This window comes from Electrona antarctica (assembly GCF_951216825.1).
Source record: "Electrona antarctica genome assembly, chromosome: 11".
In the NCBI taxonomy this organism is placed as follows: domain Eukaryota; kingdom Metazoa; phylum Chordata; class Actinopteri; order Myctophiformes; family Myctophidae; genus Electrona; species Electrona antarctica.
In genome coordinates, this window is record NC_136792.1 from 52,522,479 (window position 1) to 52,544,194 (window position 21,716).

General features: G+C 44.2%; 1 protein-coding gene across 5 annotated transcripts in view; it reads right to left on the reverse strand.

Moving 5' to 3' along the window:
- Nucleotides 1–11,407: 11,407 nt before the first annotated feature.
- egln2 (egl-9 family hypoxia-inducible factor 2) overlaps nucleotides 11,408–21,716 on the reverse strand; it is a 47,928-nt gene continuing 37,619 nt past the window's right edge. The window contains exons 4-7 of one of the 5 annotated variants that reach the window (XR_013791134.1): nucleotides 17,648–17,784; nucleotides 13,562–13,629; nucleotides 12,761–13,015; nucleotides 11,408–12,697 (exon numbers count right to left, since the gene is read on the reverse strand). Coding sequence is in view for 4 of the 5 variants with exons in the window: in XM_079514449.1 (XP_079370575.1) it covers nucleotides 12,963–13,015; nucleotides 13,562–13,629; nucleotides 17,648–17,784 (258 nt within the window). In the remaining variant the exon portion in view is untranslated. Of the gene's footprint in view, nucleotides 13,016–13,561; nucleotides 13,630–17,647; nucleotides 17,785–21,716 lie in introns of all 5 variants that reach the window. The other 4 variants (XM_079514452.1, XM_079514451.1, XM_079514450.1 and 1 more) reach the window with 4 other exon arrangements.

Consider the following 21,716-nt stretch of genomic DNA (forward strand, 5'->3'; position numbering starts at 1 on the left):
ATTGTTTTACCCATTTTGGGCGGGAACCCCTTTTGGTGTTAGCATTATGTTATGCTTTAGCTATTGAAAAATAGCAGATCTACAAGTTCATAGCGCGCCACCGAGTGGCGCGCTACGAGCTTGTAGGTCTGCTATTTTTGAAAAATTGAAGAACGACTGACATAGAAACATAGCTTTTTCAGAAAACTGTCAGGATGTAGAAGACATTTTTAGAATCTGATCTCAGGTCAAAAAGTGTTTTACGGGCCACACAGAGCACAGTGTTCTGTGCAGGAATGTGCGAAAGACAGAGAAAAACAAGACACCTGTGCCAAGTGACAACGTTGTCTCAGAATGAAAGCAGCGGAACTATAGAGAGGGACTGGGAGGGGAGGGGTCACGAGAGGTCACGGAAGAGCAGGTCTGATGAGGACACAAGCACTGGTGGAAAGTAATTAAGTACATTTAATTGAGTATTGTACTTAAGTACAATTTGTAGGTATTTGTACTTTACTTGTAGTATTTCAAATCTCCAGTACTCCAGTACTTCTACTCCACTACATCTCGGATCCAAATATTGTAATTTTACTCCACTACATCTATTTGAAACTTAGTACTAGTTACTTTGTAGATTTAGATTATTATTACAAAATGTACATTAAGCACTTCAGCCCTATATATACATTTTGGCCATTTGAAAATAGCCGATCTATTGTGAGCTTGTAGATCTGCTATTTTCAAAAGATTATTATACATTTGAAAACATTCTGCACAATGAGTATACTTTTTACTTTTGGCACGTCAAGTACATTTTGATTCCAATACTTTTGTACTTTTAGAATTGGAATTCCGGACTTCTGTGTATGTAGACTAGTTCTACATTGCAGTATTGATACTTTTGAGTACATCTGAGTACTTTTTCACCACTGGTACTGCATGAGGAGAGATTTATATTTTCGAGCGGAAACACTTTGGGAACCCAGTGAACCCAAGACTTTCCGAGAAGCTTTGTCATTGGTCGATTTGCCTGTCTACTTCCTGATTGGTTAGTCATTACGACCGGGTTTTTTTTTCCCGACCAATGACAAAGCTTCTAGGAACATCTTTGAATGCAGATTGTGGCCCCTATAGATGTGTCACAGAGACTACATTTTAGCTGGGAGCATTTTACTCATTGCTGGCTGTCTGAATACCAAAAAATAAATTAAAAAAGGTAATTGAAAATGTGACATATTATTGCTTATAGCAGCTTTAACCACTCACTGATAATATGCCAGGAATGCAGAATATCTATTCGCCGCCACTTTGTTGTTTATGTACCCGCCCTTCCTCAATAAGGACAAGAATGTCGACATGCCATCGCTCTAAATCCCTGACTTTATCTCCAAATTCTGAATGAAATGCTGTGGGACATCGCACGCACGCACGCACGCACGCACGCACGCACGCACGCACGCACGCACGCACGCACGCACACACACACACACACACACACACATATTCAGAGGAGGAAAAAAGGAAATCCAGACAATAGCAGTACAGTTTCACCATTCAAGCCTAGCTGTCCACAATTATCGCTTTGTTTACGCGCATGTGGCATAGGCTACTGATTACTCTGACTCTACAGCAGTGGTTCTGAAACTTCTTAATTTCAAGCAGTGGTGGAAAGTAACTAAGTACTTTTACTTAAGTACAGTACTTAAGTACAATTTTGAGGTACCGGTATCAGTGGCGTATCCAGGAATTACGTTTTGGCCAGGCAAGATATGTTAATTGTCGTCTCCCTGCACACAATCGTAGGTTTTCAAAGAGATATACCTGCCAGACGAGTGGGATAGAAAGGCTGAAAGGCACTCATTTACATTCCAATGGGTGATTGAGGGTCGCGCTCTACCGCAACGGCCAATCAGCTGTCCATTTTAACCCTCTTGTGGCCGTGCCTAATTAACAGTGGATTGTGCCTTCAGCCAGCATTATTCATATGTTTAATTTGTCATTTTAATGCCAATAGAAAAATCTGCGATATACACACTATATCTCATTTTGACGGGCCAAGACTATAGTATTGGGACAATCAGTCCTGATGGTGGCGGTAACGTCACCATTTTGCCGATTCTGACCAAAGAGAGCGAGTGAACGATGACCACTTCCGGTTTGGATCAAAATATCCGGTAGTATCTTTGCTACTGTGCAACATCATCAGATGTCCGGAATGCTAAGCTATCATCGTATTTTTCATAACTAAGTCAAATTAAGCTCTAATCAAGCCCAAAACATCGCATTTTACGCAGCGATGCATGCACGATCACGGGCACAAAATGTGGACTACAAACCATGTGACTTCCATTGGAAATGCATTGGGACGGCCATGACACTCACAACATTCATACAACAAGCATGCATCAATGTTTTAAAGGTCTGAGTGAGGCCTAAGGGTCAATTTGGTTATATTGAGACATCAACCATGATGCTTCTACTCCTCTAATACCTCTCCAAACGTTCTATTTTTTTTTTTATCCATCTTCACCTTCAATTTCAGGGTCCCCTATCATCACTTTCACTCGCATCCAGGAACTATTAAGTGTCAACAATTAAGGCAGTAGAAAAGATTCATGTTCCAGGTTGTGGAGTGACAACATGGCAAAGGAGAAAAAGATAATTATTAAGGGGGATTAGGCCTCACTCGGACCTTTGCAGCATTGCTGCATGCTTGTTGTATGAATGCTGTGTGTCATGGCCGCCCCAATGCATTTCCAATGGGAGTCACATGGTTTGACACAACATTTGTGTTGTATGAGGGGGAGGGGCGCAGTCGAAACACAGCCGAAAGCCATACAACAGCTTGTAGTCCAAAATGTGGACTACAAACCATGTGACTTCCATTGGAAATGCATTGGGGCGGCCATGACACTACACAACATTCATCCAACAAGCATACAGCAATGCAGTAAAGGTCTGAGTGAGGCCTTAGGCTGAGCTCACACCTTTAATGCAATTCTCGTGCTCGTTGGATGCATGTTGTGTAGTGTCATGGCCGCCCAATGTATTTCCAATGGAGGTCACATGGTTTGACACAACATTGTGTTGTGTGAGGGGGAGGGGCGTTTCGACTGCACCCCTCCCCCTCACACAACACAATGTTGTGTCAAACCATGTGACCTATGGCAATAAAAACCTTCCCTAGTGGTCATCTGGATAGATGGATTCTCAGGTTTTTATTAAAAGAAAGGCCATCCATGTTCTTTATGGGATGGAGTCGGGGCATTCAATCCACATTTTGGTGGATAAAGACTGAATAAAGCCTGGACGAGACCATCTTCCAGGCTTTGGACGAGACCATCAATGACACCACTCCAGCAGAGACACGTCAGAGAGATCCCAAAAGAAGTCATTTTGAAACTTGGCAAGAGTATGATGACACCACTCCATGAATTACCAAAAGAGACACAGAGAGATCCCAAAATAAGTCATTTTGAAACTGGGCAAGAGAAAGAAAGAAATATTCTTCTGCATACTTGAACACAAGACTTGTGTAGCAGCCTAGCAGGTGTGTCGGAGAGAAGTGACTTGAGAAAACACGTACAAAAGATAAACTATGATGGATGTAAGGAGTGAGTGGGGTAGGCCCTCAAGTTCAAGTTTATTTGAAAACATCATTGCATAACAGTATGAATTATGATGTTTCTTACAAGAGGGACAAGAGACACAAGAGGACCGCTCTATTAAAAAACAATACAAAAAAACTAATACAAATACAACACTAAAAAAGTTTATATTACTTAAAGTAAAGTAAAGTTTGTACGCTCTTGGAAGGAACGACATCTGGTGCCTTTTTGTGTGACTCACAGGTTGTGTGAGTGTCCTCCCATTCCGTAGTGAGTAGCGACTTGTATGTGTAGACAGGCCCTGGATCATTGGACTGGTCCCTTCTCTCAGTAGTCTATTGAATTCCCTTAGAGTGGCCTCCTCTCTCCTCGCCTCCAGAGTGGGGAAGGAGTTAGCATGGTATCCCAATGATCCCTCGGATCAATGTTGCTTTGCTGGTTTGCAGTGGTGGAAGTACAATTACTTAGTTATTACTGTACGTACAGTACAATTTTGAGGTATCTGTACTTTACTAAGTAATTCTAATTTCCAATACTTTTACTTCTACTCTACATCTCAGAGGCAGATATTGTATTTTTACTCCACTACAATTATTTTGAAAACTTGAATCTTGTTTTTTTTCTTTTTCTTTTTTACTTTTTCCACCACTGCTGGTTTGCATATCCAAGAGAATCTGCAGATATGTCAACGGTCTACTCCTGCATACTGTACTGTATCTGTGTGGAAATAAATAAATATAGAAATACATGGATATAGTTTTATATATAGTATAGGCGGGCTCTAGACCGGATTGGTACTGGTTAAAAATGGAAATGAAAGCCAAGCTTTCCACAGGTGCTGTGTTGTAAAGCCTGGTGGTGATGCAAGGCCAGAGGAAACCAAACCACAGCCACTTTTAAATGAAGTACAGCACATTGGTCACGTGGCTATAGCTATGAGGACGTCAAACCGTTAAGAGAGATTACATCATGCAGAACAGGGTGCCAAAGACCCCCCCCCCCCCCCCCCCAGAAAAAAAAGAAACATCCAGATGACTGAACCAAGAAGTATTAATAAAATGTGTTCCTCCTATAACTAATATCTGACTTTGAATTTATTCAAAAGAAAAAGTGAATTGTTCAATCAAGGCCCTGCATGTCATGATCTTCAAGTTTTTACAGTGATTTAACGCTTTTGTTTTCTAAGAATGGGGTCATGGTTCAAATACCCAGGTTCATGAGGCATGTGGTACACAGCCAGGGTGCCAAGAAAGAATGCACTCTCTTGAGAGTGTATTATGTATGCGGTGGGGTGGGTACACGTGCCTGGCTGTAGGACACTGGACACACACACAACCTACAACATGTGTCTGTGTCTCATAGTAGTTTGTCTAGAGAGAGAGAGAAGGGGGGGGGGGAGGACGGACGGACGGACAGACAGTCAGAGATAGCACGAGGAAAGGAGCAGCTGCATGTAATGTATGCCTTTCTCAAAGAGTATCTTCTACCGTTCACATAATAAACAAACACACCCCGAAGCATTCAAAGGGGCTTTTTAGTTGTTCCATTCTGCCCTCTGGTGGCTGAGCATGCCATTACGGCGGTGACATATCAGAGCTGCTGTGGAGGAAGTTGGTTGAGTGTTGAGCCACTAGGTGGGGAAGGTGGATGACAACATTGCAGATAACTGACTATATGTCCTTGACTCGTCCCCATTTCACCCTGTTAAGACTGCCTATGTGTTCCAGCACTGCATATGGTCTCTCTCGGGCAGTCTCAACAACTGATAGTTGGAAAGAAATGTGATCCTTTTTGCAGTCAAACACAGAAATGCCAGGGGCTCGCCAAGGCTACAGATTCACTCTTGGGGACACGTCACAGGTGTTAGGCCTACATCTCCCTATAATTATGAATAATAATAACTAGAAGCAGTGGCGTGCACAGATAGGGGGTGCTAGAACCTTTTGGCAATGTGCTCTTTTGAAAAAAAGAAAAGAAAAAAGCTTCTTTTTTTTGTACATTGTACACTGTACAGTATGTGGACCATGGTGACATTGATCAATTCTTGATAAAAAGCTTCTAATATATTATTTAGGCCCCAAAATCTATAAATCTCACACTATTAAGGCAACCGGCCGGTTCCACACGCTGCACAAGGTGCCCTTTTTCACTTGAGCACCTGCCCCTCTAAATGTCTGTGCACGCCACTGACTAGAAGCTCGACCCGCCTGCGGAGGGTCTCGTGTCTATAGCGGCCAGCACATCTGAGACGCAATGCACCTCAGTCAGTCAGTCAGTCAGTCAGTCATGGTACATGCATGCATGCATGCGCACACACACACACACACACACACACACACACACACACACACACACACACACACACACACACAGCGCCGCTGCTACGTATACGCGCAATACGCACTGCACGTAGGGCAACACGCCGAGGGGCGGGGCAACAAAAGGTGCCAAAAAGTGCCAAGCTGACCCTCAAAATAACAATTTTCTCTGCGACGCGCGCGCACACACACACACACACACACACACACACACACACACACACACACACACACACACACACACACACACACACACACACACACACACACACACACACACACACACACACACTTCACGTCTTGGGTGGGATGCAGAGTGCTGATGTGATGCACACTGGCGCCCAGACGCCCCAGAGTGAAATACCGTAGTTGCAGAAGTGTGATTGGAAAGCAGGCTTCAATGAGCTGCCTGGAATTGAAGCAAAAGTTAAACACTGAAAACGTGAAAGGACAAAATGTAGGCCTATGACTGGCTGCCTTCAAGCCTATGCAGGACAGAGCAGCGTCCACATGGACGTGTGAGACGCACGCACGCACTCACGCACGCACGCACGCACACACGCACGCATGCACGCAGAACTGCTCAGCCAGGTATTCCTAACCTAAGTAAATGATGCTTGACGATTTGCGGGATTTTGGGACAGAATGTGGAGGAGTAATATCCAAAAATGTGTTTTTCAAAAGTCGGCCTCCTGGTGGCGCTATAACAGGCCGTTCTGGAAAATTTGGGGCAGAGGTTCATCGTTGGCATCCAGGGAGAGTGTGTGCAAAATTTGGCATCGACCGGGTTAACGGTGCCGGAGATTAGCTGGTAACAGACGGACGGACACACAGACACGGACGGAGTGCAAAACATACTCTCTCCCCATGCCTTCGTCCTGGTGGAGACAATAAGAAGAAATACTCTGTTAATTTTGTTGATTATAACAGGGGTTCTCAACGTTTTTGGCCGGGGACCCCCGAAAATGCTTTGGCAACGTCTCGGGACCCCCGCCCCGCCCCCTCCCGACCCCCAATATAAATTGACTGCTACAATAACCTTAAACCATTTTGGGCGGGAACCCCTTTTGGTGTTTTAAGCATTGTTATAATTTAGCTATTTAAAAATAGCAGATCTACAAGCTCATAGCGCGCCACCGAGTGGCGCGCTACGAGCTTGTAGGTCTGCTATTTTTGAAAAATCGTGAAAATAATTTGGGGACCCCCTAAAATAATTTGGCGACCCCCCGAGGGGTCGCGACCCACGGGTTGAGAACCCCTGGATTATAAGACTAAGACTAAAAGACATGGGGCTCCATTTTCGTCACTACTAAACCCCTTATCCCTAAACTTCTTTGCCTTTTTTACTATTTTGAAAAACATTTTTGAATAGTTCAACTAGCCAATCTACATTGACACGTTGTGAGCTTGTAGACTGGCCATTTTAACTATTCAAAAATGTTTTGCAAAATATAGTAAAAAAAAAAAGGCAAAGACGTTTAGGGATAAGGGGTTTATAGCGGTGACGAAAATGGAGCCCTAAGATTTTGATATTTAGTCGAATAAGACTATAGACAAAGACTAAACAATTTCAGATGACTAAAATAGGACTAAAACTAAATGGTGTTACTCAGACTAAATCAGAATTTGCTGTCAAAATTAACACTGATGTATCTGTACATAAGACTTATGTACAGACTGTACATAAGTACAGACTGTACATAAGTCTACAGACTGTTTCTCATATGAGGACGGTGAGAAACAGTCTAAAGTCTAAACTAAAGGGATGGTCACTAGATGGCAGTCTTAGAAAGGAGCGACTTGGACAGTCCGACAGGCCAGTATCGCTCCATATAACTAAGCCTGCTCCCCATTTGAGAGCTTTAAAGGGACACTTCACCCTTTTTGCTAAAAAAAAAAGACATGTTAATGACGTTTAGAATATTTAGAACACTTTCCTGGGGGTCTTTATGTGTGTAATATGTGGTTTAAGATAATTTATTAATGAATGTATTAATTTATTTTAGCAGTGAGCCCAGTGTCTCTGATGTCATAGACACTGGGCTCACTTCCTACCTGGACTACAATTCCCATAATGCTTTGGTGCTCTGCTCCTCCTTGTGGATAGGGGGAGGGCTGTCTTACTGAGACAACATGTAGTCCAGGAAGTAAGTGAGCCCAGTGTCCATGACATCAGAGACACTGGGCTCACTGCTAAAATCTAAAATATCTAAAACCACATATTACACACATAAAGACCCCCAGGAAAGTGTTCTAAATCTTCTAAACGTCATTAACATATATTGTTTTGCAAAAAGGGTGAAGTATCCCTTTAAGACTTGCACTGTCCATTACTGACTTGACATTTTCCTGCACTACTAGGATGTGCATCTTGCCAGATTCCACTGACATAACGCTTGTGAAGATAACTGATAGACTATAGAATATATTTATTCATACAGAGACAATTAAGACTGGATTTTGTAAACCATTTCTCACCCGGTGCCAATATTGCCTAAACTGTAATCCTGGGGGCGCTACTACTCTCCCTCTGCCAACCTGGGGAGAGCCCCGAACTGAGCTCATGCTTCCTTCAATGTGTGAGGGGTGAGCAGGGCGCTTCCTATCACCTGACAGGGGGGAGTTTGCCTGGTAGAACGTAGTGCGTGAAAGGAACACGTTATTCCAACCAGTTCCTTTCCCCTCAAGCTGCGTGTGTGTGTGTGTGTGTGTGTGTGTGTGTGTGTGTGTGTGTGCGTGCGAGAGTGTGAGAGAATCCACAAACTCTTCATGTACAAAAACAGGCAAGTTTTAATTCAATACTGCAAGAAAATCAAAAGAATTAGGCAGACAATTTCTGTTCTATTTCTATTACATTTTTTATGCACAGCCATTCTCCATAAAAAGCATTAGACAAAATTTGTAGTTATAATTCTTTCCTCATTCCATGATCATTCACACATTCACATAATAAAGTGCTTTATCCCCCTCTCTTGTTAAGATAACCTCTCGTAACACACTGAAATACCACCTTCAGGGCTCTGGAGGATGGAACCCTTAAAGACCAGCGTTTCCCCAGACAGTGGGTCGGGACCAAGGGGCCAGTGAGGCGCTCCAGCGTTGAAGCTCTGGGCCCTAGTGGTAACAGGAGGGACTACAGGCGGACCCGTGGATTCATGACCGGGAAACCCCGTGCAGCTGGGCTTTAACATTGAGCGCTCGGTTGCACTTCCGCATTTGCCAACCAAAATTTGGTTGGCAAATGCGGAAGTAGACGTTTTGAGACGGTCCTTCCGGGTGCTTCAAAACGCCACTGAGCAACTTCCACTGACATGAATAGCGGAGGGGGCGGAGCTTCGCGCCAGATCAGTCTCTATCCTTTTATATACTCTATGGTCGGGACCCATTTGTGGGTCACAGAGCAAGGTTGTATGGGTTACGACACAAATGGAAAAATCCCACTTTCTTTTCCTACATTTAAAAATATATATATTTCAATAGCTAAAGTATAACATAATGCTTAAAAACACCAAAAGGGTACCACCCGTCCTGAATGGGTTATACACAGTTTTAAGAATCTAGCTGGCTATTGCTTGCTTTATGTTTAATTTATATTCGATCACGATTCACCCGGTAACGATTCGATTCTACGATGCATTGCAATCCATCACACTTTTCTACATTACTGCACAACGTGGCAATCTTTTCATCAGTCAATACAAGCAGTCAGATATACCGAACAACATATTTTATTTAGAATTATATTATATGTACAGTATTATCGTTATAATTATATATTATATATATATTTAGGCTTCGATTGATTATGTCACATTGCTGCACGGTCGAATTGCGATGCATTGCTGAATCGATTATTTGTGACGACATTCATTTGTACAACATCGCACAAGAGTGGACATATCTACGGGGCATGCAAGCAACGCATTATCATCTTGTAGTTTCTGTTCTTTTTTAGCAAGTGACACCGTTGTATGACCGGGTATAGTATTAGGGATTTACACACCACCGGATTCTCTCTAGCAAGCGTTATGAAATATGTTGTGGGACTCGCCTTCCACTATAGTTGCCCCCGGGTTGTTTAGTGTCAACTTCAGGGGTTGCCACCACGTTAAGACGAAAGTTGGCGCTTCCCTGGCATCCCAATTTTGGGCATGCCCTTTAAAGGACTTTTCAACCTATCTTCATATAATAGGTCCTCACTAATAATCATGATAAAATGGCACCATTCTTTCCTACTCAGTCTGTGTCTCATAGGAGGGCTGTGGGCAGTTCAGAAACCTGTCCACCAGTGACATCATCGTTAGGCAGATTTTTTTTAACAAAAATATTTAGATTTTCATTATCGTGAGAACGATGGCTTCCATTTTCGCATTGCAACTTTTCAGGACTAGAAAGCCTGCAGTTTCTATTAGCTTGTATTCCCCACCGATGATGTCACTGGAGGACGGTTTCTAAACTGCCCACAGCCCTCCTATGAGACACAGACCGAGTAGAAAAAAATTGCGCCATTTTTTTCATGATTATTAGTGAGGACCTATTATATGAAGATAGGTTGAAAAGTGGTGAAGTGGTCCTTTAACTGTTAATGTGTTAAAGTTTAAGGCGAAAATGAAAATCAGACCCGTCTGAACCGAGTAGTGCTGTTGGGTTGTCTGACAATTGGCTGTCTGACTATGTTGCGGCATGTTCAACCGCATGTCCGACCGTCGTTTCCGCACGTCGGTCCGTTGGTGTGTCTAATCTGCGTGTGCGTCCCTGCTCTGTGCTGGTGTTACCCTATCACTAAAAACTCAGCTTCCCATCATGCACCTGTGCAGTGTGAAGCTCAACAGTGCCACTTTGTCACCTGTTGGTACTCTAAACAGACAAGACACAGTCAGGGACACATTGCAGTTCCTTGGAGTGGCTGCTGAACCACTCAAAAATTGTGAGCTTGTAGATCGGCTGCTTTCAAAATAATGTAGAAATGTTTTGTGATTAAAGTGATGAAATGCATGTGGTTGACCCTGCATCATAATCCACCACAATGACATAATAAAGGACCACTCCCACCCCATTTAGGCCTGACGTTAAAGAACGTCTTCTAAATCCTTAGTTTTCTTCAGTGGTGCTCAAACTTGTTCATGTCAAGGACCCCAAAAATGATATGTAATTGGCCACCAACCCCCATCTGAAAATATGTTGTTCCAGGGACCTCCCAGAAGCAAAGATTTGAGTTAAAAACGTTCTGCTCTGAAAGAAAGATTTGTGCCACATTTTCACGATTTTTCAAAAATAGCAGACCTACAAGCTCATAGCGCGCCACTCGGTGGCGCGCTATGAGCTTGTAGATCTGCTATTTTTCAATAGCTAAATTATAACATAATGTTTAAAACACCAAAATGGGTTATACAAACATTATCTCAACCCCGGCCAGCCGCAGGGGGGGGGGGCGATAGTTCAGCGACCGCCACCGTTCACCACCGTTCTATTCGTCTCCCCAAAAAAGCAATGGCGAAGGTGGTCGCGCTGATCGGACAAATCACTGGCCAAGAGTCTTTTATATTTTAGATGCGCAGTCAAGGGGAGTTGCTACTAAACACAGTCGCGGCGGTGGCTCAGGGGGTAGAGTGCCTGGATGGTAACCGTAAGGTTGCCAGTTCGAACCCGGGCTCCCCCAGAGTTACTGTCGAAGTGTCCTTGAGCAAGACACTGAACCCCTAATTGCTCCCGATGTGCTAGTTGGTGCCTTGCATGGTTTCCGCTGCTATCGGTGTATGAATGGGTGAATGTAATGCACAATCTCTGTAAAGTGCCTTGGAAAAAGGCGCTATATAAATGCACAATTTATTTATCCAGCGCGATTTGAAATGGAATACTCATAAAAAAGGACTAGAAAGGCCTCATCCACCACCTTCATCTTTTTTCAATGCATCGAGGCTGAAGGGAAAGCAATCGAACATGGAGCTGCCGATCGACGAGAGCTTTGATATGCGGTAAGCCAACTTCATAGGTTTATCATTAAATAAAGCGCTAATTAACACGTTAAAGGTGTCGTTGGCGGTGCGGGATTTCATTAAAAAGGCGTTAAGGAAGTCGTTAGCCTGGAATGAGTTATTAGTTATGATACCCTGGCCCTCAGTGATAAATAAATCTAATAAGACTTTGCTGGGGAAAGGTGAAATTAAGTAGGTTTGGGGGCATGTACATACATATTTGACATCTCTTTTTTTAATGGACAAAATAAGGCTGGAGCAGAGAGAAACAATGATTTCTGATCTCATCACCACACAACAGTACTGATGATTATTGAAAACAAAGGCAAGGCAAAAACCGCAACAACAAAAATCTAAAAGCACGTCCATTTTCGCCACATTGGTTCTCTTCATAGACCCAGTGGTTCTCAAAGTTCCAAATGTCTGTAATTCAGAGAGTTGCTCGGCGAGCCTCGGAATTAACCCATTTTGGGCAGGGAACCCCTTTTTGGTGTTAGCATCATGTTATGCTTTAGCTATTGAAAAATAGCAGATCTACAAGCTCATAGCGCGCCACCGAGTGGCGCGCTACGAGCTTGTAGGTCTGCTATTTTTGAAAAATCGAAGAACCACTGACATAGAAACATAGCTTTTTCAGAAAACTGTCAGGATGTAGAAGACATTTTTAGAATCTGATCTCAGGTCAAAATGGGTTTTGAGAACCGCCGTCGTACAGATGATAGGAGGAGGAGAGATAAGGAGAACCATGTGTGACGAGTCCCTCTCTCATCCCTCTCTCTCCCCTCCATCCATTTGATTCCATCGGGCTCAGTCTCCGACACTCGGCTTGCTCAGCGTACCAATCAGAGACACTCGGCTTGCTCAGCGTACCAATCAGAGACACTCGGCTTGCTCAGCGTACCAATCAGATGCTGAGAAGCTTGCGAAGGAGGACTGACACTTGTGACAGTTGACATCCACAGAGCGGGGATGGAGCTTGACGTCTTGATTGACAAGTTCGCCCGGCATTCTCCCTCTATGACTGTACTGTCCAATAGCAGCCGCGGTAGGCCTTGTCACATGTTCAGAGAAGCTCCGCCCAGTGATTAGGTCTTGCTGTTTTGAGGGACAGGCACTTGAACTCCCTTTTGACCGGCTGCTGTAGATAGAGGAGAAGCACGTTAGTGGGAATCACTGATATAGGACTTCAGTTGCGACCTCGCAGTTAACCCTTAGATCTCCATATATGGAGCTGACCTGTCCTGACATTCCATATGTTGATCCTTCCGCATCCATCCCTCCTCGTCAATGTCTCCCTTTTGACTGATACCTGACCATTCAAACTCTAGACGGGCCTGCCCCAAAGTTATTAGTGCAGCCGTGCCCGGCAGCCGGCGAAAACTAGAGTTCTCAACAGGCCCGAAAATTATGATCTGACCACCCCATGCCAAAGCGCCAGCGCTCGCCCAGCAGTCTGCTGTCACCCAGGCGGATATGTTGATCTGACCCCACATGCCAAAGCGCCAGCGCTCGCCCAGCAGTCTGCTGTCACCCAGGCGGATGCGTGCACGCGACCTCGCCCTTTGGGGCGAGGTCGCTTCTCGCCCTCAGGCGTCTTACTGGTGATTAACTCGACTCAGGAATTGAATTGCCCAAAAGGTAAGGCATAGTGAGGAAAAAACAACAAGAAAGAAGACTATCTCACCCAATCGGTACTTCTCCTTGGCCTCTGCCCTCTCCTTGGCATCAAAGTACCAGACAGTGATGGCATAGCTGTGAAGACACAGATATAACATGAATGTGAGTGAATGAATGAAAGAATGAATGAATGAATGAATGAATGAATGAAATAGTGTGTCTGTGTCCAGACGCATGCTAAAGGGGTCGGTCTGCTCAACGCATCAGAAAAGCAGACGTGTGCCTCGGCCGTGGCCTAGCGGTCCAGGCACCATGGCCGGTAGTCCAAGTCTGGCCGCCGGTTCAACTCCCGATCCCCGACGGCCTTTACTGCATGTCAGACCCCCCCCCCCCCCCCCCCCCCCATCTCTCTCCCCATTTCCTGTCAGCCTACCGTCTGTTCATCCTCTATAAAAAATAATAATAAAAAAGGCGAAAGCCACAAAAGAAGAATATAAAATAAAAGCAGACGTGTCGGCCAGGCAGCGGAGGTTTAATGTGGACGGTTTCATTCCCGTCTCTCCGGACGGAGGGCCTGCATTGTTTATTCCTGTCTCTCGTGCACCCCCCCCCCCCCCCCCCCCACCACACCCCAGGGCAGCACGAGTCTTGCAGTCGAACCTTCCTCCCCCATCGTAGAAACCGCCTCCGCCCTCCTACACCCCCCCCCCCCCCCCCCCCAGGAAACACGTATTTCCTGTCTCAAGCCCCACCTTGCCCCCCAGCAGTCGGTCCAAGGGGAGAAGGAGAGAGAAGTGAGCTCACATTCCCAAACGCAGCATGCAGCGTCACTCACTGCAACTCACCAGTCATTGTTACTTAATAATTTTTATCCCACGATTTTGTAACCCAGTTTTTTCACCCAGTGCCAATTATCTAATGTAATCCTGGGCGCTACACTTCTTCTGCCAACCTGGGGGGCAGCGGACTGACCTCATGCCTCCTTCTATGCATGAGGAGTCTAAGCTGCTTCTTTTCACCTGACAGGGGGGAATTTCCCTGGCCGGACGTAGCGCGTGGAAGGAACACGTTATTCCGACCAGTTCCTTTCCCCTCCATCAGGCGCCCCGGCTGGCCAGGGGGAGGCAGTTTAGAGACCAGGATTACTGCATGTTTTTGTGTGGGTACCTACCCTAGGGGACACGGGGAGAACATAGAAAGGCCCTTTCGCCAACCCCACCCTCGGGTATGGGCACTGATGACACGGAGGAGGGAACACGCCCCCAGCGCCCACAGCGGGAATCGAACCCATGACCTTCTAGCTGTGAGGCGACAGCACTACCGACTGTGCCACCGTGCCCCTAGACCAGTCATTGTTAATTATATAATCTTTTACTTTGTTTGATTGTATTGCTGCCCACGCTCGTCAAAGGAGCTCCCAACCACAAGAGTTCCGCTGCCGCCTGTAGTGTTGCTACCTGAACACCCTTGAACTTTGTGCCATTTAAAATAGAGTGGTTCCCTTTTCATTTTAAGGACCCCTACCCTGCCCATACATTTTTCAGAGTGACATAGCATACATAGGAGATACAACACGATTTAGGAGTGAAATAGCAGATAGAACGTGTTCTTGTTTCACAAACAACTTTACTGTCATTCTATGTGCTATGGAAACTCTTCCTGTGATGTGCAGTCTTGCAGAGGATGGTGGACTCAGCAATGCTCTGTGTGAGTGAACGGGTGTGTGCTGCTGTGCCGCAATGCACAGACCGGTCTTAACAACTTGTATAACCCTATAGCCTATATACTATATTCTATTGACTGATCTACAATATTTGCTGTATGTTCAGTGTTCACCTTTTACAACATGACTAGAAAAGGGCCGCTAGGGTTCAAGTGTGTGCAAAGGTTATTTTTATTTATTGATACAGCTGCAGTCCCACTGAGATACAAGATGTCTTTTATGTTTAGTTGTAGGGTTAGCAGGCAGTACGAAACGTTGCAACTGACACAAGTCTGTCTGAACGCAGTTACTCTGTCTATAAAGTATACAACTATGTTCGGAATGTGCACATGTGCAGGTTCTCCCCAGATGATTTCCTGGCTAAAACGGACCATTAGGAGATGCCAGTGCAGTGACAAGCAGACAATACCCTGCAGGTTTCCCAATGAAGACTGGGGGCTCCATTAAACTGCTCGTCCTAAGATGGAAACCTCCCCATAAACTTGAGGTCTCACAATGGATCCTCTCATTAATGGACATTATCTCTCTGGAACTCTCTATAGCTCGATCCAATGGGGCACAAGAAAACCCCCTTTCCTTTTAACAAAAAATAAAATAAAAACGACTGGGGGCTCCATTTTCGTCACCGCTAAACCCCTTATCCATAAACCTCTTTGTCTTTTTATTTTATTTTTTTTTACTATTTTGCAAAGCATTTTTGAATAGTTAAAATGGCCAGTCTACAAGCTCACAATGTGTCAATTTAGATTGGCTAGTTGAACTATTCAAAAATGTTTTTCAAAATAGTAAAAAAAAAGGCAAAGAAGTTTAGGGATAAGGGGTTTAGCGGTGACAAAATGGAGCCCTGGGTTTGGTTCCCAGCTGTGTTTTTTTTATTTTATTGATTGAATGCTATATTAGTCAGTAATGAAAACAGCGCAAGGTAGAGTCAGTCATTAAAGGCAAAGCCAAACACATTTGTATTTATATGGACCAAAGTTCAATGCCAGAACACTATTAACACAATCGGTGCCGGGATTCCTTCAAAATAGGAGCTCTGGGGTGCCGGAAAGACATGCCCGCTTTTACTCTGAAACCCACGACCCAGAAACAATCCGCAAAAAAATAGTTCTTTACATTGCTAGCTTACATTGCTATCGTTTTAATTTATACGATATATGATCCAAAAAGCGTTCATATTTTGCGGGAGAGACGGATGAGGAGCAGAAATGAAGCGCTAGTATATCGATCAGTTCAAAACCACGGAGAGCGCCCTGGATTAGGAGAGACGAGTCATTCTTTCTGCCGCACTAACAGCTAAGTCAACGGTAAGCTAACATGAGCCCAGAGCCCGTATCATACGGTAGCCGAAAGGCGAACTGACAAATTAAAAAAAAGTAAAAAATTCTACAGACGTCCTATGGACGTGTTGATTGGGACCCCTAGGACGTGTGGACACGTCCTACGGACGGAAATGGTTAAAGGGATTGTGACTTAAAAAAAATGTTTTTGTAATTTTTCTTACAAACTTTCTTTTAGGTTTTCTGAGCTCAATTGCACCCAAAAACCCTGAACTTTGAACATTCAGTAGATTTTCTGTGGTCTGGGGTTTTTCTGGCTCAAACAAGTGCTCTGATTGTCCTACTGTTTGTGATGTCACAGCCTGCAAATCCCATATATGTCAATGGGATTTGCCATCAGATGTCACTGTTTTGCCTGTTTTCATTGCAGCTCAACAGGCTTCCAAACCACAGAGAAAACTCCAGACCACAGAAAATCCACTGAACGTTCAAAGTTCAGTTTTTTGGGTGTAGTGTAATTGAGGTCATAAAACTTTAAAAAAATAATTAAATAAAAATAAATGAAAATTAATGTCATGAAACAAAATCAGGGCTGGGCAACTTTGACGATGGAGAGGGCCAATATATTTCCACACTCACTCCAGAGGGCCACATTGCATATTACTGTCGTAGCAAAAATAGCCAATCAACAAGCACAAAACGCGTCGCAATGTGACGCGTTTTGAGCTTGTAGATCAGCTATTTTTGCTAAAATTGAACTGAAAACCTGAATAATTTTTGCTATTTTGAATTGGAATCCTGAAAAGTAACTTTTTTATTGAATTTCAAATGCATTTAGTTATAGTTATGTTAACATTTTAATACTAGTCATTAAGTACTAGTCATTTAATACTAGTCATGAAGTAATTAAAGCGGGTTTGGAATTGTAACAGCTGAAATCAATACTATATCAGTATTCTGATATTAACCTGCGGGCCGCATTAAGTGAAGCTGGGGGCCGCATGTGGCCCCCGGGCCGCCAGTTTCCCACCCCTGCTTTAAATTGTTAATTGCAATTATTTGCTTGAGAATGAATCATCAAGTAATATTTCAGCCCTATATGCGTGTGTGGGAGTGTTTGTAGAAAGCGGTACATTATCAATGTACTGACCGAGTGGCGAAGGCCGGCTTGACCTCGTGTGGGTTCCTGCGGTCAGACCAGAAGATAAGCAGCCGGTCAAACAGAGGCTCAATGTTCACCATCACATTTTTACCTTCAGGAGAGATCTGCAGGAGGCCTCCTTGCTCCTAAAACACAACAGACACACACACAGGGATTAAAGAAGAACTCATCTCACCACTGAAAATGTTTGGCAGGCTGTCATTCATTCATTCATCACACACGCGCGCGCGCACACACACACGCTAGGGCATTAAGCAACTAGTCGACTAGTTTATTAGTCGACTAGTAAATCCACTAGTCGACCTTGTTGGTACTAGTTGACTAGTTGATAAGAAAATAAAATAAAAAAGTGTATTTTTTATTTTATTTTTTTTCCCCTGATTTTGTAGGCCTCAAGATCAGGTAGATTATAGTTATAGTCACCAATGTACACAGTTTTTAAATGTACAAATGTTTATTTCTAAAAAAGAAAAAAAAAAAGATTTTTTATTTTTTACATAGGTAGTTAAACAACTAGTCGACTAGTAAACTAGGCAACTAGTCAACTAGTAAAAATTACTAGAAGTGAATGCCCTAACGCACACGCGTTATGTCAGGATCTTTGACATACAGCCTTTTCACACTCGACAACATAAACATTCTAAATGGGCCCAAATTCATTTCCTGTTGCAGTGTTTGGGAATATCAGTAGCTGAAAGGAAATAAACTTGTATTATAAGTATCCAAGCTGTCCCCCTATAGTAATGCAATGTCCCCTAGTAGTGAAATTCCCCCAGACAGTGTTTTTATGGTGTTCCATGAATACGTCGTTGCTGTTGGGCAGAAACCTTGCATCTCCTATTTCGACTTTTTATGTTTCCATTAGTCTCGTGTAGCCACACGACTATTCCACAATCTTGATCGTTGATCCAAACTGTAAATGGTAAATGGTGCATTTATATAGCGCCTTTATCCAAGGCGCTTTACATAGATGGTGCATTACATTCACCCATTCACACACACATTCATACACCGATTGCGGCAGAAGCCATGCAAGGTACCAACCAGCACATCGGGAGCAATTGGGGTTCAGTGTCTTGCCCAAGGACACTTCGACATGTAGACAGGAGGACCCATGGATCATTGGACGACCTGCTCTACCTCTTGAGCCACAGTCGCCCCCAGACTGTATGACGTAAGCATTTGAAAATTGCAAGAGGCAACAGTCTGGCAACGCAAGACTGTTTTCATAAATGAACGGCCTATTTAGGCACGCAACAGTGTCGCACAGAACTAGTAGTGAGGCGGCATAGCTAACCTATCGTTCAGTTTATGAAAGAAGCGCCAAATTTGGCAGAAGTGTTGACAGATATATTGGGAACAACAAACTGGATATTGGGCCATCGCAAAATTCTCATCCTAGTGGGCGTGGCAGCCATTCTTCAAAATGGCCGCCAGCGGTTGGCCAAATGTTCCTAAATGACCCTCTTCTAGCAGCTACAATATATGCTGTAGGGGGCTGAAATGTTGCATGAAGGTCAAGTGCTTTCATACCAATTGACTAAAAGGGGTGGTGCAAATGCAATGGGAGTGGCCTATCATAAAAAGGTGCATAACTTCCAAGTAGACATACAAATTTGCACAGCATTTTGCTGAGTAACTAACTGGTCATGACGTCTTCCAAAAAAGGGGTGTGGCAGTGGGAGGGGCCTAATCATCACAAAACAATCTTTTGTGATAAATATGTCTGTTTTTAGAGTACGACTGTCTGTAGCACGACCCATTGACCCCTGCAGATGATTGGGGTCGCATTCGGGTCACACACTGTTGAGCAGCCAGGCCATTCACACTGAGTGAGCAGTCAGCTGATTGGGGTCGCATTCCACACACACACACACACACACACACACACACACACACACACACACACACACACACACACACACACACACACACACACACACACACACACACACACACACACACACACACACACACACACACACACACACACACACACACACACACTCTTCAGGGGTACAAGTATAAAGGTCATTACACACTGGCGAATTAGCGACGCGAATTATTCGTGCGAATAATTCGCCTTTTTTTAAAACCAATTGAAGTCAATGCAAGCTTCCACATCAGTGGCGAATGTGCGAATGTGCGAATGTGCGACCGTTTTCGCTCTTTATTTGTTCGCTCCGGTGTTCGCTCCGGTGTCGAATTTTTAATTCGCGTCGCTAATTCGCCAGTGTGTAATGACCTTAAGTCTTTGCCATATTTGGTGGCTACCGATAGTAGAAGAGATTGCACAACATTTTGCAATCCGTTTAGTTGCATTTTTTGGCATCCCGAGTTGTTGGACGCCTCTTACAACCAAGTAGATTATGGTCTGGAGGAGCGGCTGGCATTTAATGACTTTGGTCATAAAGGCGGCCGCAAGGTGCAATCAAAGTGTCGATGATCAATGTGTCCTGCAATTCACATTACTTCTTGCAGCTAGCTGCATTCTTCATCAACGCGTAAGCGCGAGTTATCCACCGCTAAGAGTTGTATTACTCTTTGGTTCGAGGCTGCTGCCGGGTTCACGAGACGGGGAAATGGGTTTTCGAGGCGACAGAGACCCCGGGCGCCCCGGGTCACCAACAGGACGGGTCGGGGACATTGAACCCAAACTGCCGACCGAATCCGACGGGGCGATTGGTCTAATACACCGAGTTATGCCGCTGCAATATAGCAGAAACAGTCTATGTACATTTCTTTGTGAGTGAGCGTGTAGATCTGCAATCTTTGCTATTTTTTAAAAAAGTGATTCATTCTGTCTTTTTTTTATGAATATAGAACCAATGAAAAGTATTAAAATGGTAAATGGTGCATTTATATAGCGCCTTTATCCAAGGCGCTTTACATAGATTGTGCATCAATTCACCCATTCACACACACACACACTCATACACCGATGGCGGCGGAAACCATGCAAGGCACCAACCAGCACATCAGGAGCAATTTGGGGTTCAGAGTCTTGCTCAAGGACACTTCGACACTAACTCTGGGGGAGCCCAGGTTTGAACTGGCAACCTTGCGGTTGCCATCGCACCACTCTACCCCTGAGCCACCGCCGCCATTAAGAATTGGGTCCATTGGTGCTTTGGTACAAGGTTTCTACCCGACAGCACCTTGGCTGGTAATCCAGTCTGGCAGTGTGCCGCGGGTTCGACTCCCGATCCCGACGGCCTTTACTGCATGTCTTCCCCCCATTTCCTGTCAGCCTACTGTCTGTCCCTCCATAAACAATAATAATTAAAAAATAATAATAATATATATATATCAAATAAAGGCAAAAGCCCCCCCCCAAAAAAAAGAAAAGATGGAGTACCGTGATTTCCCCCTCCCCTAAAACATGATCATCAGGCATACTTAAAGGACCACTTCACCACTTTTCAACATCTCGTCATATAATTGGTCCTCACTAATGTTCATGATAAAACACCACCATTTATTTCCTACTCAGTCTGTGTCTCATAGGAGGGCTTTGGGCAGTTCGGACACCCGTCCACCAGTGACATCATCATTAGGCAGATTTTTTTTTAAACAAGATTTGTTTTAAAATATTTAGATTTGTATTATCGTGAGAACGATGGCTTCAACTTTTGCATTTCAGGAAAAGAAAGCCTGCAGTTTCTATTAGCTTGGATTCACCATCGATGATGTCACTGGTGGACGGGTTTCTGAACTGCCCACAGCCTTCCTATGAGACACAGACTGAGTAGGAAAGAATGGTGGTATTTTATCATGAACATTAGTGAGGACCAATTATAGGAAGAGAAGTTGAAAAGTGGTCCTTTAATGAACTGGTGGGTGTGGCCACATAAAAACCCAATTTTACCACTTTCTGTACACTTTTTTTTCTCCTAGTATAATCATAGCGCCAGATGATCATGTGATGGGTGGTGATCCACCTGAACTGAAGCCACACCCACAGCTATTGTTGTATGATAAAGGGGGAGGGGTGATATTGTGACTTCACTACATCACTGTCATTTCGATTGGGCCTTTTTGGGCCTTCGATTGGGCC